Source organism: Xenopus laevis, chromosome 3L (assembly GCF_017654675.1).
Source record: "Xenopus laevis strain J_2021 chromosome 3L, Xenopus_laevis_v10.1, whole genome shotgun sequence".
In the NCBI taxonomy this organism is placed as follows: domain Eukaryota; kingdom Metazoa; phylum Chordata; class Amphibia; order Anura; family Pipidae; genus Xenopus; species Xenopus laevis.
This window is the reverse complement of record NC_054375.1, coordinates 155,164,579-155,178,877: the sequence shown is the minus strand read 5'-3', so window position 1 is coordinate 155,178,877 and position 14,299 is coordinate 155,164,579. Positions and strand designations below refer to the sequence as shown.

General features: G+C 43.2%; 1 protein-coding gene across 1 annotated transcript; it reads right to left on the bottom strand.

Annotated features, from left to right (window-relative positions):
* Positions 1-6,411: 6,411 nt before the first annotated feature.
* On the bottom strand, positions 6,412-13,068 carry LOC108710457 (extracellular calcium-sensing receptor-like). The gene is made up of 6 exons (XM_018251595.2): positions 12,854-13,068; positions 10,946-11,237; positions 8,663-9,463; positions 8,344-8,571; positions 7,402-7,525; positions 6,412-7,322 (listed from the first exon to the last, which is right to left on the bottom strand). Exons 1-6 carry the CDS (start codon positions 13,066-13,068, stop codon positions 6,412-6,414), a joined length of 2,571 nt encoding a protein of 856 aa, XP_018107084.2.
* Positions 13,069-14,299: the final 1,231 nt, after the last annotated feature.

The window sequence follows — 14,299 nt, the reverse complement described above, 5'->3', positions numbered from 1 at the left end:
GTTACCGGTGTTGGGGGGTTCCTATAGGTCAGCTGTTGATAGACACGATACACATGGACAGGAAAGACGCCACCAATAATGATGTTACCCTCCCTGTACAGTCCTGCTATATCACTCTCAGGGGCCCTGCATGCACCCATCCCAGCTACACCCCCTGCACATGGAGCAAGGAGACAGAAGAATATTAGGCAACAGGGTAGGTGGTAGGAGACAAGAGTTTGGAGGAGCAATACTAGGAGATACCAGAAGGCAGAAAACAGCATCCCTAGCTGGGTAGGTGAAAACTAAGTTGAAATTATTAGTAGTGTGGAAGAAGGGAGAGGAGCCGATACATATATATCGGTGTCTGATATGTGCAACAGATATAATCCAGATAGAGATAGAGAGATACAAATGAATTGAAGAAAGATTCTAGAAGTAAGAACAGATGCAGAGAGGGACACACGGGGTGGAAAAGGGCTCCGTATGTCCTGGGTCTCTGAATTGTGCTGGTGCTTAGAGATTCCTTTTAAACATGATGTTGCCCACAGGGAGAAAGCAATTGTATGAATTGCATGTTCTCATTTCCTAAGACCCTGATGACTCTATGGGAATGAGATCTATTTCTGGAACTCCTTGACAGGACAATTGGGAAAAAAAATGCTGGTCACCAAGAGGCTGTGGAAAGACATTGTCAGACCCAACTTAGAGAAGATTTGGGTAACCCAGAAAGTTTAGGGGGGCCACAAATAACACATAACAATACTTCAAGCACAACTAATCCTTATTTTTATTTTATCTTATATTTGAGTCTAATAAGATTGTTCAGTTCTACCTTCTATTTTTTCCTACTTCCATCCCTAACCCTCCTGTGGTGTCCAGTCATTTCATTAGTGTGTACTTTTGGCACATACAGGCTGGCATAGAAGAGGAGTTCATTGCTGGGAAAGTATGGGGATTCCTGTCTTGGTGCCCAAGAAAAACCATATTAAGAACCTTTTGGGAAAAGTAGGAAAGACACCCTCTGAAATGTTTGCCCAAGAGACAGCTCCAACCCAGACTGGTCAGACTAATCAGACTCACTAAACTGCCTAATGCCTCATACAGCTGTCCAAAATACAAACCTCAGTGATATCAAGTTAGTTGCCCACTTGAAGCACCCCAGGCAGTTATTTCTGGGGTATTTGCAGATTGATGATGCCACAATAAAGGCATTGTCCTTTTTCAGTGTCTACTCCCTGGGGGCAGCTGCCATCATCTTACATGAGGAAAGATACTGTAGTCTGGTGATGGCAGCCACAGAGACCTAACTAACCTGGGACTGTTGTGCATGGATTTTTTAAAATGTACTAATCCATACATTCTAAGGGGATTATTAATTCCAATGGACCATGTGAAATTGACACTACAATTAGGCGAGTGGCAACTACACCATAATAAGCCTTGTTGGTGGAGCACAAGACTGCTTACTAATAATAGTCTTTGATCATTCTATAATATTAGCTGACATTAGCTTTGCCTCTCTCTTCCCTTTACCCAATGTCACTGGTTACCTTTCTGCTTACTCTTCTTAGTCAGGCCTACTTTCTCAGGCTCCCCGTCACATCCACCTTGCCACCAGGTGGAACCCCATTAGAGACAGACCTATGTGAATCCTCCACTTTTATAGACTAGGGGACAGGAACTAAACTCATACCTCTCCCAGGACATAGGTACCCATACTGTAGAGCCGGCGTGCCCATACTTTACTAACTAAAATATTGATTCATGAGAAAATATATATTGCTACATATATATATTTCTTATGTAACCTTTATAATAAACATCTGAATGAAAAGCATGAGACAGGAGGGTGATTTAGACAAGCTGTTTGTTGACAGTGTCTTGAGATCTACTGATCCCCAGCTAAAGGTCTACTGGTAGATCCCGATCTACCTTTTGGGCACCCCTGCTGTAGGGGTTGATAACTTCACATGCCCTACCTTGCAATAGGTCGGGAGCTGGATGAGGAAATATACCAAAAGGGGAGTTACCCTTTTTAGAAAACTACAATCTCCATATAAGGTTGCCTGAGTGGGGTATTGAGTATTGATATGTGGGCCAGCCCAAAACCTCAAAGCTCTCAAAGAACACTTTATCAGGTTGTGTGTGGGCTCAAACCGACCGTAACATTAGCATCTGCCAATTTCTTCAAGAACTAGCTGTCTTCTCACATCCACAGTCCCTTGCCAGAGACTATTATCCCACATCTCTCCCTACTATACCTGCTATCCCACAGTCACACTCCCTTCCCAGAGACTATTATCCACTGTTACTATAGGCACCATCTCTCCCTACTATACCTGCTATCCCACAGTCACACTCCCTTCCCAGAGACTATTATCCACTGTTACTATAGACACCATCTCTCCCTACTGTACCTGCTATCCCACAGTCACACTCCCTTCCCAGAGACTATTATCCACTGTTACTATAGACACCATCTCTCCCTACTGTACCTGCTATCCCACAGTCACACTCCCTTCCCAGAGACTATTATCCACTGTTACTATAGACACCATCTCTCCCTACTGTACCTGCTATCCCACAGTCACACTCCCTTCCCAGAGACTATTATCCACTGTTACTATAGGCACCATCTCTCCCTACTGTACCTGCTATCCCACAGTCACACTCCCTTCCCAGAGACTATTATCCACTGTTACAATAGGCACCATCTCTCCCTACTATACCTGCTATCCCACAGTCACACTCCCTTCCCAGAGACTATTATCTACTGTTACTATAGGCACCATCTCTCCCTACTATACCTGCTATCCCACAGTCACACTCCCTTCCCAGAGACTATTATCCACTGTTACTATAGGCACCATCTCTCCCTACTATACCTGCTATCCCACAGTCACACTCCCTTCCCAGAGACTATTATCCACTGTTACTATAGACACCATCTCTCCCTACTATACCTGCTATCCCACCTTCACACTCCCTTCCCAGAGACTATGATCCACTGTTACTATAGGCACAATCTCTCCCTACTATGCCTGCTATCCCACAGTCACACTCCCTTCCCAGAGACTGTTATCCACTGTTACTATAGGCACCATCTCTCCCTACTATACCTGCTATCCCACAGTCACACTCCCTTCCCAGAGACTATTATCCACTGTTACTATAGGCACCATCTCTCCCTACTATACCTGCTATCCCACAGTCACACTCCCTTCCCAGAGACTATTATCCCACTGTTACTATAGACACCATCTCTCCCTACTATACCTGCTATCCCACAGTCACACTCCCTTCCCAGAGACTATTATCCCACTGTTACTATAGACACCATCTCTCCCTACTACACCTGCTATCCCACAGTCACACTCCCTTCCCAGAGACTATTATCCCCACTGTTACTATAGACACCATCTCTCCCTACTATACCTGCTATCCCACAGTCACACTCCCTTCCCAGAGACTATTATCCCACTGTTACTATAGACACCATCTCTCCCTACTATACCTGCTATCCCACAGTCACACTCCCTTCCCAGAGACTATTATCCCACTGTTACTATAGACACCATCTCTCCCTACTATACCTGCTATCCCACAGTCACACTCCCTTCCCAGAGACTATTATCCCACTGTTACTATAGACACCATCTCTCCCTACTATACCTGCTATCCCACAGTCACACTCCCTTCCCAGAGACTATTATCCCACTGTTACTATAGACACCATCTCTCCCTACTACACCTGCTATCCCACAGTCACACTCCCTTCCCAGAGACTATTATCCCCACTGTTACTATAGACACCATCTCTCCCTACTATACCTGCTATCCCACAGTCACACTCCCTTCCCAGAGACTATTATCCACTGTTACTATAGGCACAATCTCTCCCTACTATACCTGCTATCCCACAGTCACACTCCCTTCCCAGAGACTATTATCCCACTGTTACTATAGACACCATCTCTCCCTACTATGCCTGCTATCCCACAGTCACACTCCCTTGCCAGAGACTATTATCTACTGTTACTATAGGCACCATCTCTCCCTACTATACCTGCTATCCCACCTTCACACTCCCTTCCCAGAGACTATTATTCACTGTTACTATAGACACCATCTCTCCCTCTATACCTGCTATCCCACAGTCATACTCCCTTCCCAGAGACTATTATCCACTGTTACTATAGACACCATCTCTCCCTACTATACCTGCTAACCCACAGTCACACTCCCTTCCCAGAGACTATTATCCCACTGTTACTATAGACACCATCTCTCCCTACTATACCTGCTATCCCACCTTCACACTCCCTTCCCAGAGACTATTATTCACTGTTACTATAGACACCATCTCTCCCTACTATACCTGTTATCCCACAGTCACACTCCCTTCCCAGAGACTATTATCCCACTGTTACTATAGACACCACCTCTCCCTACTATACCTGCTATCCCACAGTCACACTCCCTTCCCAGAGACTATTATCTACTGTTACTATAGGCACCATCTCTCCCTACTATACCTGCTATCCCACAGTCACACTCCCTTCCCAGAGACTATTATCCACTGTTACTATAGACACCATCTCTCCCTACTATACCTGCTATCTCACAGTCACACTCCCTTCCCAGAGACTATTATCCACTGTTACTATAGACACCATCTCTCCCTACTATACCTGCTATCCCACAGTCACACTCCCTTACCAGAGACTATTATCCCACTGTTACTATAGACACCATCTCTCCCTACTATACCTGCTATCCCACAGTCACAGTCCCTTCCCAGAGACTATTATCCACTGTTACTATAGGCACCATCTCTCCCTACTATACCTGCTATCCCACAGTCACACTCCCTTCCCAGAGACTATTATCCACTGTTACTATAGACACCATCTCTCCCTACTATACCTGCTATCCCACAGTCACACTCCCTTCCCAGAGACTATTATCCACTGTTACTATAGACACCATCTCTCCCTACTATACCTGCTATCCCACAGTCACACTCCCTTCCCAGAGATTATTATCTACTGTTACTATAGGCACCATCTCTCCCTACTATACCTGCTATCCCACAGTCACACTCCCTTCCCAGAGACTATTATCTACTGTTACTATAGGCACCATCTCTCCCTACTATACCTGCTATCCCACAGTCACACTCCCTTCCCAGAGACTATTATCTACTGTTACTATAGGCACCATCTCTCCCTACTATACCTGCTATCCCACAGTCACACTCCCTTCCCAGAGACTATTATCCACTGTTACTATAGGCACCATCTCTCCCTACTATACCTGCTATCCCACAGTCACACTCCCTTCCCAGAGACTATTATCTACTGTTACTATAGGCACCATCTCTCCCTACTATACCTGCTATCCCACAGTCACACTCCCTTCCCAGAGACTATTATCTACTGTTACTATAGGCACCATCTCTCCCTACTATACCTGCTATCCCACAGTCACACTCCCTTCCCAGAGACTATTATCTACTGTTACTATAGGCACCATCTCTCCCTACTATACCTGCTATCCCACAGTCACACTCCCTTCCCAGAGACTATTATCTACTGTTACTATAGGCACCATCTCTCCCTACTATACCTGCTATCCCACAGTCACACTCCCTTCCCAGAGACTATTATCCATTGTTACTATAGACACCATCTCTCCCTACTATACCTGCTATCCCACAGTCACACTCCCTTCCCAGAGACTATTATCCCCACTGTTACTATAGACACCATCTCTCCTACTATACCTGCTATCCCACAGTCACACTCCCTTCCCAGAGACTATTATCCACTGTTACTATAGACACCATCTCTCCCTACTATACCTGCTATCCCACAGTCACACTCCCTTCCCAGAGACTATTATCCACTGTTACTATAGACACCATCTCTCCCTACTATACCTGCTATCCCACAGTCACACTCCCTTCCCAGAGACTATTATCCACTGTTACTATAGGCACCATCTCTCCCTACTATACCTGCTATCCCACAGTCACACTCCCTTCCCAGAGACTATTATCCACTGTTACTATAGACACCATCTCTCCCTACTATACCTGATATCCCACAGTCACACTCCCTTCCCAGAGACTATTATCCACTGTTACTATAGGCACCATCTCTCCCTACTATACCTGCTATCCCACAGTCACACTCCCTTCCCAGAGACTATTATCCCATGAATATGTTTAGTTAATTTACTAATGTTGCTCATTTACTGCAGAATAAGCAAAATATGATGATATGCATGAGTGAATTCTCTCAAACTATTTTATGATTTAATTTAAACCTTTATACAACTGTAATGGACATCACATACAGCATACAATGCATATCGGTATGAATGGTTTCACAGATTTTATTTCCAAATATTTGCTCTCTAGTAGTTCTACCTTTGACCTTTTCCTTTCCCCATTAGATTTTCTCTTGAGTTCATGTTGGGTTTGAACAATATAATGTAACATTTTGGCACAAAGATACAGCCCACCACAGCCCAACTGGAAGACAAAATAGCAAAGACCTCCATTGCTACAGTATACTTACCATGTGCACTTAAGTAGGATGGGATAAAGGACACCCAGACACTTAGAAAGGCCAGCATGCTAAATGTAATAAATTTGGCTTCATTGAAACTGTCAGGTAGTCGTCTTGCCAGGAAGGCGACAATGAAACTGATGGTGGCCAAGAGGCCAAGATATCCCAGCATGATCCAGAAAGTGTAGGGTGAACCCTCATTACAACTATAAATGATGACTCCAGGTTGAGTTTTGGTGTCATGTTCAGGAAAGGGGGGTGAGAAGGAAAGCCACATTACACAAATACAGAACTGAATACCGATGCAGAACACGATGACACTTTTTGAAACCTTACCCCCAGTCCACTTTCTTAATTTACTACCAGGCTTTGTTGCGGTAAATGCTATTACAACAGTGATGGTTTTGGCCAGAACACAGGAGATGCAGAGAGCAAAAACCATCCCAAAGGCCACCTGACGCAGAAGGCACTTTTGAGGTTGTGGGTAACCAATGAAACCTAAAGAGCAAAGGAAACAGAGGGACAGGGAGACTAGGAGAAGGCAACTAAGGAAATGATTGTTGGCTCGAACAATGGGGGTGCTTTTGTAAATGATGAAAATGCTCAGAATACCAAGTGGGACAGCCGAGGAAGAGATTGACAGTGTTGCAATGCTTAAACCCAGGAGATCTTCATAGGAAAGAAAGTCTATGGATCTAGGAATGCATTGGTCTTGTTGAAGGTTGGGCCATGTTTCTTTTGAACATTGAGTGCACACCACAGCATCTAGAGGAGAGCAAACTGTCATCTTGTTTCTTACTTTCATTCAACAAACAAAACATTACGTTTTTTTAAAAAAAATTACCAGTTTGATTTGAAATTTCTCCTTGATGACAGCGAACACAGTCAAAACAACAGGATGGCTTCCCTGGCAATGCCACCTTCATAAATCCTACTGGACAGCTTTGACTGCACTTAGACAGAGGAACCTATGGCAGATATAATCAGAGGAGAGATACAAATGAAAGTTCTTCCTATTACATGTACATCTATCCCCTTTCCTCATTTCCCCCTTTTGTCTACTTGTCTGTTCTCCATTAATATCTGTTTTTAGATCTATTTTTAGATCTTTTTTGCCTCTGCTCACCATTCTTTCATCATTCAATCCACCCTTTTCTGTTTTGCTTTTCCTTTGTTCCACTTCCTAATGCTTCTCCTCCTCTCCTTTTTCTTTCCCTTCTCTTCTGCTCCTCCACTTTTTTCTCCTCGTGTCTCCTTTGCCTCCCTTTACTATTCTGTTTAGGGGCATAAGTAAAGAGGAAGCAGACCCAGTAGCTGCATGGGGGCCCAGGAGGTATAGGGGCCCCAAGAGACGCTGGTTCATATACAATTTCAATAAATATTGGTAAAACAGATCTCTAGACATTTCGGGGGCCTGAATTTTTTTTTCGTGTGGGGCCCAGTAATATCTAGTTACGCCACTGATTTTGTTCTACACTATCACTTCTGTTACTCCATATCCTCTCCCTTTTTATCATATTGTTTCATTTGTATATACTCCTCCCCTTCTTGCCTATTCCTTTACCTCATTTTTCTTAGTTGTGTATGGCTATATGCCCCACTATATTGCATGATTTTTGGATACACAGGATACCTAGTAATTTAGTTTGAAAAAGACTCAAAAACAGCAAAGCAATGTTTATAATTATCTATTATATTAATATAATACCATATACCAATATCTACTGTTTTATGTTATATATTTCCATCAGTCTTATAAGGAAATGTCCTAGAAAATAATCCATACCTGAGTTTCCCTATATATCCAGTTTATTGCAGAATTGTTCAATGTCAACGTCTTCTCACCTCCAGAAACTGAGCTGTAACTCCCAACTACAACCTGCTCCATTGCACCCATTGCATTCACCCACCAGTTTACAATGTCATAAATTGCTGGGGGGTTTCCTTTAGCATCAAAATAAATCATGGTCTTGTCTTTAGTCTCAAAATGAACATTTCTCATATAGTGGAGAAGCTGAGGACAAACAAAAAGAACATTGGGAATGGAGAAGTCATCAAAAACAAGGAAGACATCTGTAGGCTAAACAAAGAACACGGTCACTTACATGCCAAGGACGAAACGATGAGATGTTGGAGCAGTACCCATTCTTGAATGGTCCACTTCCAGGTTTACAGTCATACAGATTTTTGAGAGCCCAAGCAAATGCATAAACTGCAGAATAGACATTAAGAGTAATTCGAATATCTATTTTCATCTTTAAACTTTCCATTTTTTCATATCCTGTACACCCTTGAAATGTGGTATTATCCTGATTAAGCCATTTACAAGAGAAAGCTTGTTCCCAGAATTCCCTTATGAATGCATCATAGAGATGGGCAGATGGAGAGAGGCTTTTAAAATATTCTGGAAAGCCAGAAATCTTCCCACCATGGATGGCAAAACCAATAGTACCCCTCATGATAGATTGTAACCTTTTATCTGAGAGCAGAGAAGAGGTTGCCCAAGCTTCGCTGGCTATCCAGATTCTTCCAGTTATGTTTTGTTTCAAAAGTTCTTCCAGCACAATCATTAAGTCATAATCAGCAGATATTACTATCACCACCTTTGCTGTTGACTCTTTGATGACCTGGGCAATGTGCGGAGCATTTCTGTTGGATTTGCCAGTCACAATATCTTCAGAAAATGCCACACAAGCCCCGGCTTTCACTATTTCCTGTTTTACCAGTTGAATTCCAAATTGGCCATAGTCAGTGTCAACTGCCAGAAGGCCAACCCAAGTCCAACCAAAGTGAGACACCAACTTGGCTAGGCCTATTGCCTGAAACTCGTCACTAGGGATGGTACGGAAGAAGGAAGGAAACAGATCCCGGTTGCTTAAGATGGGGCTGGTTGCCAAATAACTTATCTGTAGATAAATATGAGTAGTTATTACACCTACTATTGGGTCAAGTTATTACACCTACTCAAGGATTCCACAAAAATAAAATGTAAACATTTTTATTGGAAGTTACATTAAGAGGTTGAGCATCCTCATTTTCCCTACATTTCCCTACATTTCGTGCCCAATTTGGTTCCAAATCATGACTTCTGTCTGCAAGTAGCCCTCTGCCCCCCACTATTCTCCAAACATACTTTCCACAATTCTTCAATACCACTTTTCTCCTCAACATATAAGAATAAGAGTGTTGCAAAAGCCCACAGTTCTACTCCCAGATGCAGGATTCTAATGCATATTACATGCCCTGCAACTCCTGAAACAATCTTACAGGCTGATACATAGATAGCTTTAAGAAGGGGTTGGATGGTGTTTAGCAAGTGAGGGAATACAGGGATATGGGAGATAGCTCATAGTACAAGTTGATCCAGGGACTGGTCCCATTGCATCTTGGAGTCAGGAAGGAATTTTTCCCCCTCTGAGGCAAATTGGAGAGGCTTCAATTTGTCTCTGGATCAACTAGCAGTTAGGCAGGTTATATATAGACTTGATGGACGTGTGTCTTTTTTCAACCTACCTTACTATGTAACTATGTTACCTTGGATGACATAAAGCAAGTGTCTGAGAAATGGAGGAGAAAGTCTGTGCTAGAGGCTCTCCAAACTTAACAAGGTTAAAAGGACTCGAAATAAGGGGTGCCCAAAAGGTAGATTGCTATCTACCAGTAGATCTTGAGTGTAATAAAATCCGCTTACCCTGGTGGTCTAGTGGTGCGGCAGGGACGCCATCTCATCTTCATGCGCCATGTTTGTCTCTTAGGGCGAAATTCAAAGGGTATTTAAAGGGACTTCATTCATTCTTGTATTGCCCATTATAGGAGTTTGTTCCTGGAGCTGTTAGCATTGTGCTATTCTGTATATCTGATCTTGTTCCTGTTATGACCCCTGCCTGGCTATTCGACGATCCTGACCTCTGTAATCCGACCCTTGCCTGTTATCTGACTCCGATCCTGCTAAATCCCTTCTGATTGATCACCCAGTTTGAACCTTGCCTGTCTGACTACGTTTGCTCTCTGCCTGCCACGACCCGGCCTGATTTGACTATGATCCTGTCCTACATCTTGTACTGTGACCTTCTGCCCAAAGACTTTGCAAACCATTGTGCCCCTTTGCTTGGTCAGAACCCTTCGCCTTGCACCTCTCGTTTTAAGACCTGGCGGCATCTGAGTAGCTGAGGGCTCCTGAATCTAGGGTGCCAACCGTTACATTGAGCCATTGAACAGTAGATCTGAGCATCCCACAGACTGTTACATTGGATCACCCTTTGGGGTACTAAAAATGGGTTCTGAAATGGTTGCTGTTCATTTAAATACAACATCAACATTTTCAAAATACATTTTGTGGTGAGATCTTTAAATTCATTCTGAGCTTTATATGATGTGCTTTTTCTTACTTGTGGATAGCGGGACAGTCCTAGGATCTGAGCCATAATAATGGCCCGAACAGAAGCAGAATCCCCAATGATCCCAGCCAGACGAGACTCCGGAACACAAATATAGTTGGGGGTGATCTCTTGTCCTCCTGACAACATCCAGAGTGTGCCTTGTGCTGCTCGCCTTAGAGCTGTGCAGGTGTCAAATATCTGGAAACCCAACGTAATGTTGGGTAGAAATGTAGGATTCGCATTGATCTCCTCCACAGCAAATATTAAGGCACGCATGCTCTGGTAGTAATCAAGTCCAAATCTAGAGAACAAAGATGTAGGAATTACAGGGAGACAAATACATGGCACAGAACAGTGTCTAAGACCTTATGTTCTACCTATCAAGAATAATAATAAATAAACATTGTTAATAGTAGTAATACATTAAGAAATGAAATAATTAATTCTACCAGGGGAGCTTGACAAACTCAGATTTTGTAATGATAAATGAAAAGTTATGCCACTACTAATGTCACATCTAAGGGAACTACATTAGGCTAATACTTATGGTTGGACTCCACTATTGAGTTTGAAGTGACCATAATAATAATATAAAGAGGCAAATTCACTAACCTCTGAAAATTCGCCAGCGATGGATTCGCTCACAGCGCCAGACGTAGATTCGCCAGGACAACGCTAATTCACTAAAAGTTCCATCCAGGGCGCTAGCGTTACTGCGCCAAGCGAAGCGAAGCTGCACTAGAGTTGCCTAATTTGCATATGGCGGGAAGTGAAAGTTGAATGGACGTATATGTTGCAGAAAATACATTACACTACACAAGCCCAGGGAAACCTTAATACAATAAAGTTGTTATAATGCCCTACACATGAGCCCAGTGTATATTTTATGTGTTAGGAAATGTAGGGGGTAAGCCGGTTACCCCCCAAAAAAATTACGCTCTTTTGCAGCTTATCACCCTGAAAAAAGGAAAATATGCTAGCATTTTTTGGGACTTAGAAAATGTTAAACTATAGGAGTAGTCCTATCTACTCTATTGGTCTGAGGTGGCCAAGGCAAGTCTGGCGAAAGAGGGAACGTCCAGTAAAATCCGCATCTTAGTGAATTTGCGTAGTTACGTCCATTCGCCAGAGCGCAAATTCGCCAGGCGTTAGGGAGCGAAGTACTGCTAGAGTCTGTCTCATTCACTAGCAAAGTTACGCCAGTGACCATTAGTAAATCGCCGAAGTTCCGAAATAATGTCACGCTGGCGAATTTTCGCCAGAATTAGTCACTTCGCTCTTTACTAAATTTGCCCCAAAGAAACATTGGGAACATGAGTGACACAAAGGGCAGTGGTGTAGCTAGTAATTGAGGCCAACTTCAACGCTAATGGCAGTGGTGTAACTATGCTATGCATTTATGCATTCTATCTAAATGTTGGGAATATGACATTTTTGACATATATTTAAACTGCTTATTATTCACTGTCCCAATGAGCCCCCTCTACCCCCACTAGCAGTTCTCTATAGTCAGTGTCGGACTGGCCCACCGGGATACCAGGAAAACTCCCGGTGGGCCCAGGTGTCAGTGGGCCTCTTGCTTCTATCCATTTAGCCTATTTTATGATCATTTGTGACCTATTTCTTTATGGGATACAAATTCTTAAAAATGGAAGAATATTTCAAGTAGATATAAAAGACTAGGTTAATAAAGAGGTTGAGTGAGGAGAGAAGGAATAATAGTTTGGAAAGTGAGTCCATGGTCTAAGATGGGCCCACAGTCTAAGATTTTCTGGTGGGCCCCTGGCATCCCAAAGTTGTAGCAGCACCCAAACCACCTTTCCTAGTGCTATAACGGGTACTCATTTTATCTAACAACCTTCTAAGGGTTTGCTCATTGTCAGCTGTAAGGCAAAGACTTGGGTACAAGGTACTTACGTTTGGCACTGCAGCTCCGTGGGTTTGCTGGTGAATAGGGGCTTGTCCTGGATTCTGTTGACATGAATAAGAAAGGTTGCTCCTATTATAAGGTCTCCGGGATGCCTGACATAACCATCAATACTCAGTCTAGATAGACTGCAGCCTTTCTCTGACTCCGAGCAGGGGCACACAGAAATTGCTATGGCGTACAGGATGATTGGCACAGACTGCATACATTTTCTAATCCCGTGGCACCTTATTTTATAGAACTCAATCATTCCCTCAGTGTTACACACACAGGAGAAGCTCTGTCAGTCTGTCAGTCTGTCGGTTTCAAACACACTCTAATTGGGGGAAATGACAACCACATACAGGACTGCGTCTCTCTCAGTCTGTCAAATTCTGAATTTGTGAGATAGACTTTTATAGGTAACTGTTCCATAGGGCACTGTCAGTAATTGGAGTAATTTATCACATTAATTGTAATTGCCAGTGGGACTGTTCCATCCAGTAGGAGCACAATTGGCACCACATGTACCATTGGAACATGAAATCATGGTTCTGGGCAAACATAAGATCATGGTAACTGGGTCAACTTGTACTATGAGCTATCTCCCATATCCCTGTATTCCCTCACTTGCTAAACCTATCTAATGTATCAGCCTGTACCACTGATTCACTTCCCAGCTCTCCCTGTAACACCCCTTTCCCTCCTCTAATCTCATTGGCTCCCTCCTGTCTGCTGGGAGGAGCTACTGGTGAATAAAGCATCCGACCCTTCCTTGTACCTATCTAATGTATCAGCCTGTACCGCTGATTCAGGGAGACAATTCCACATTCTTACAGCTCAAATCACTTTTTCCTCCTTAACATTGATCCTCCTTTGCCCTAATCTGATTGGCTCCCTCGAAGCATTACAGAGGTTATTATATGATCCTTTTATATATTTATACATAGTTATAAGACATAGAGGCCATTGCAGTCCATTGGTGTCCATATTGTAATAGTCCATAATCCTTAAATGTGAAAGTTACATGTATCTACCAGTAGCATTAAAACATTCAAACATGCCTTAGACGAATTATGGACCTACCTTGCCACCTGTACTAAGCACTTTCACATCGCTGTATGCATACTGTAAGTAGCAGTCAAAACCCATGGTGCTCATGTTGATTGACTTTACATTCCAGGACTCATTCTATTATTTGAAATTGGAGTTGACTAATGGTCTGGAGTTTTCAGCCTGATAGAAGTTGTGCTGGACAGCTAATGCTTTAGGACCTCTACAAATCATGGATTTGTGTTTGGAGTGTGCGGTCTCTCTCTCTTTCGTGTTGTCTTTCCACATAGAGCAAACCAGAGGGGCATGTCAACAGATATAATGCTTCTATTCACATGTGGAAAAATTGGTTAATCTCATATCTCTCACCGGTGTGGGTGATGGATAGGGATGTAGCGAACGGC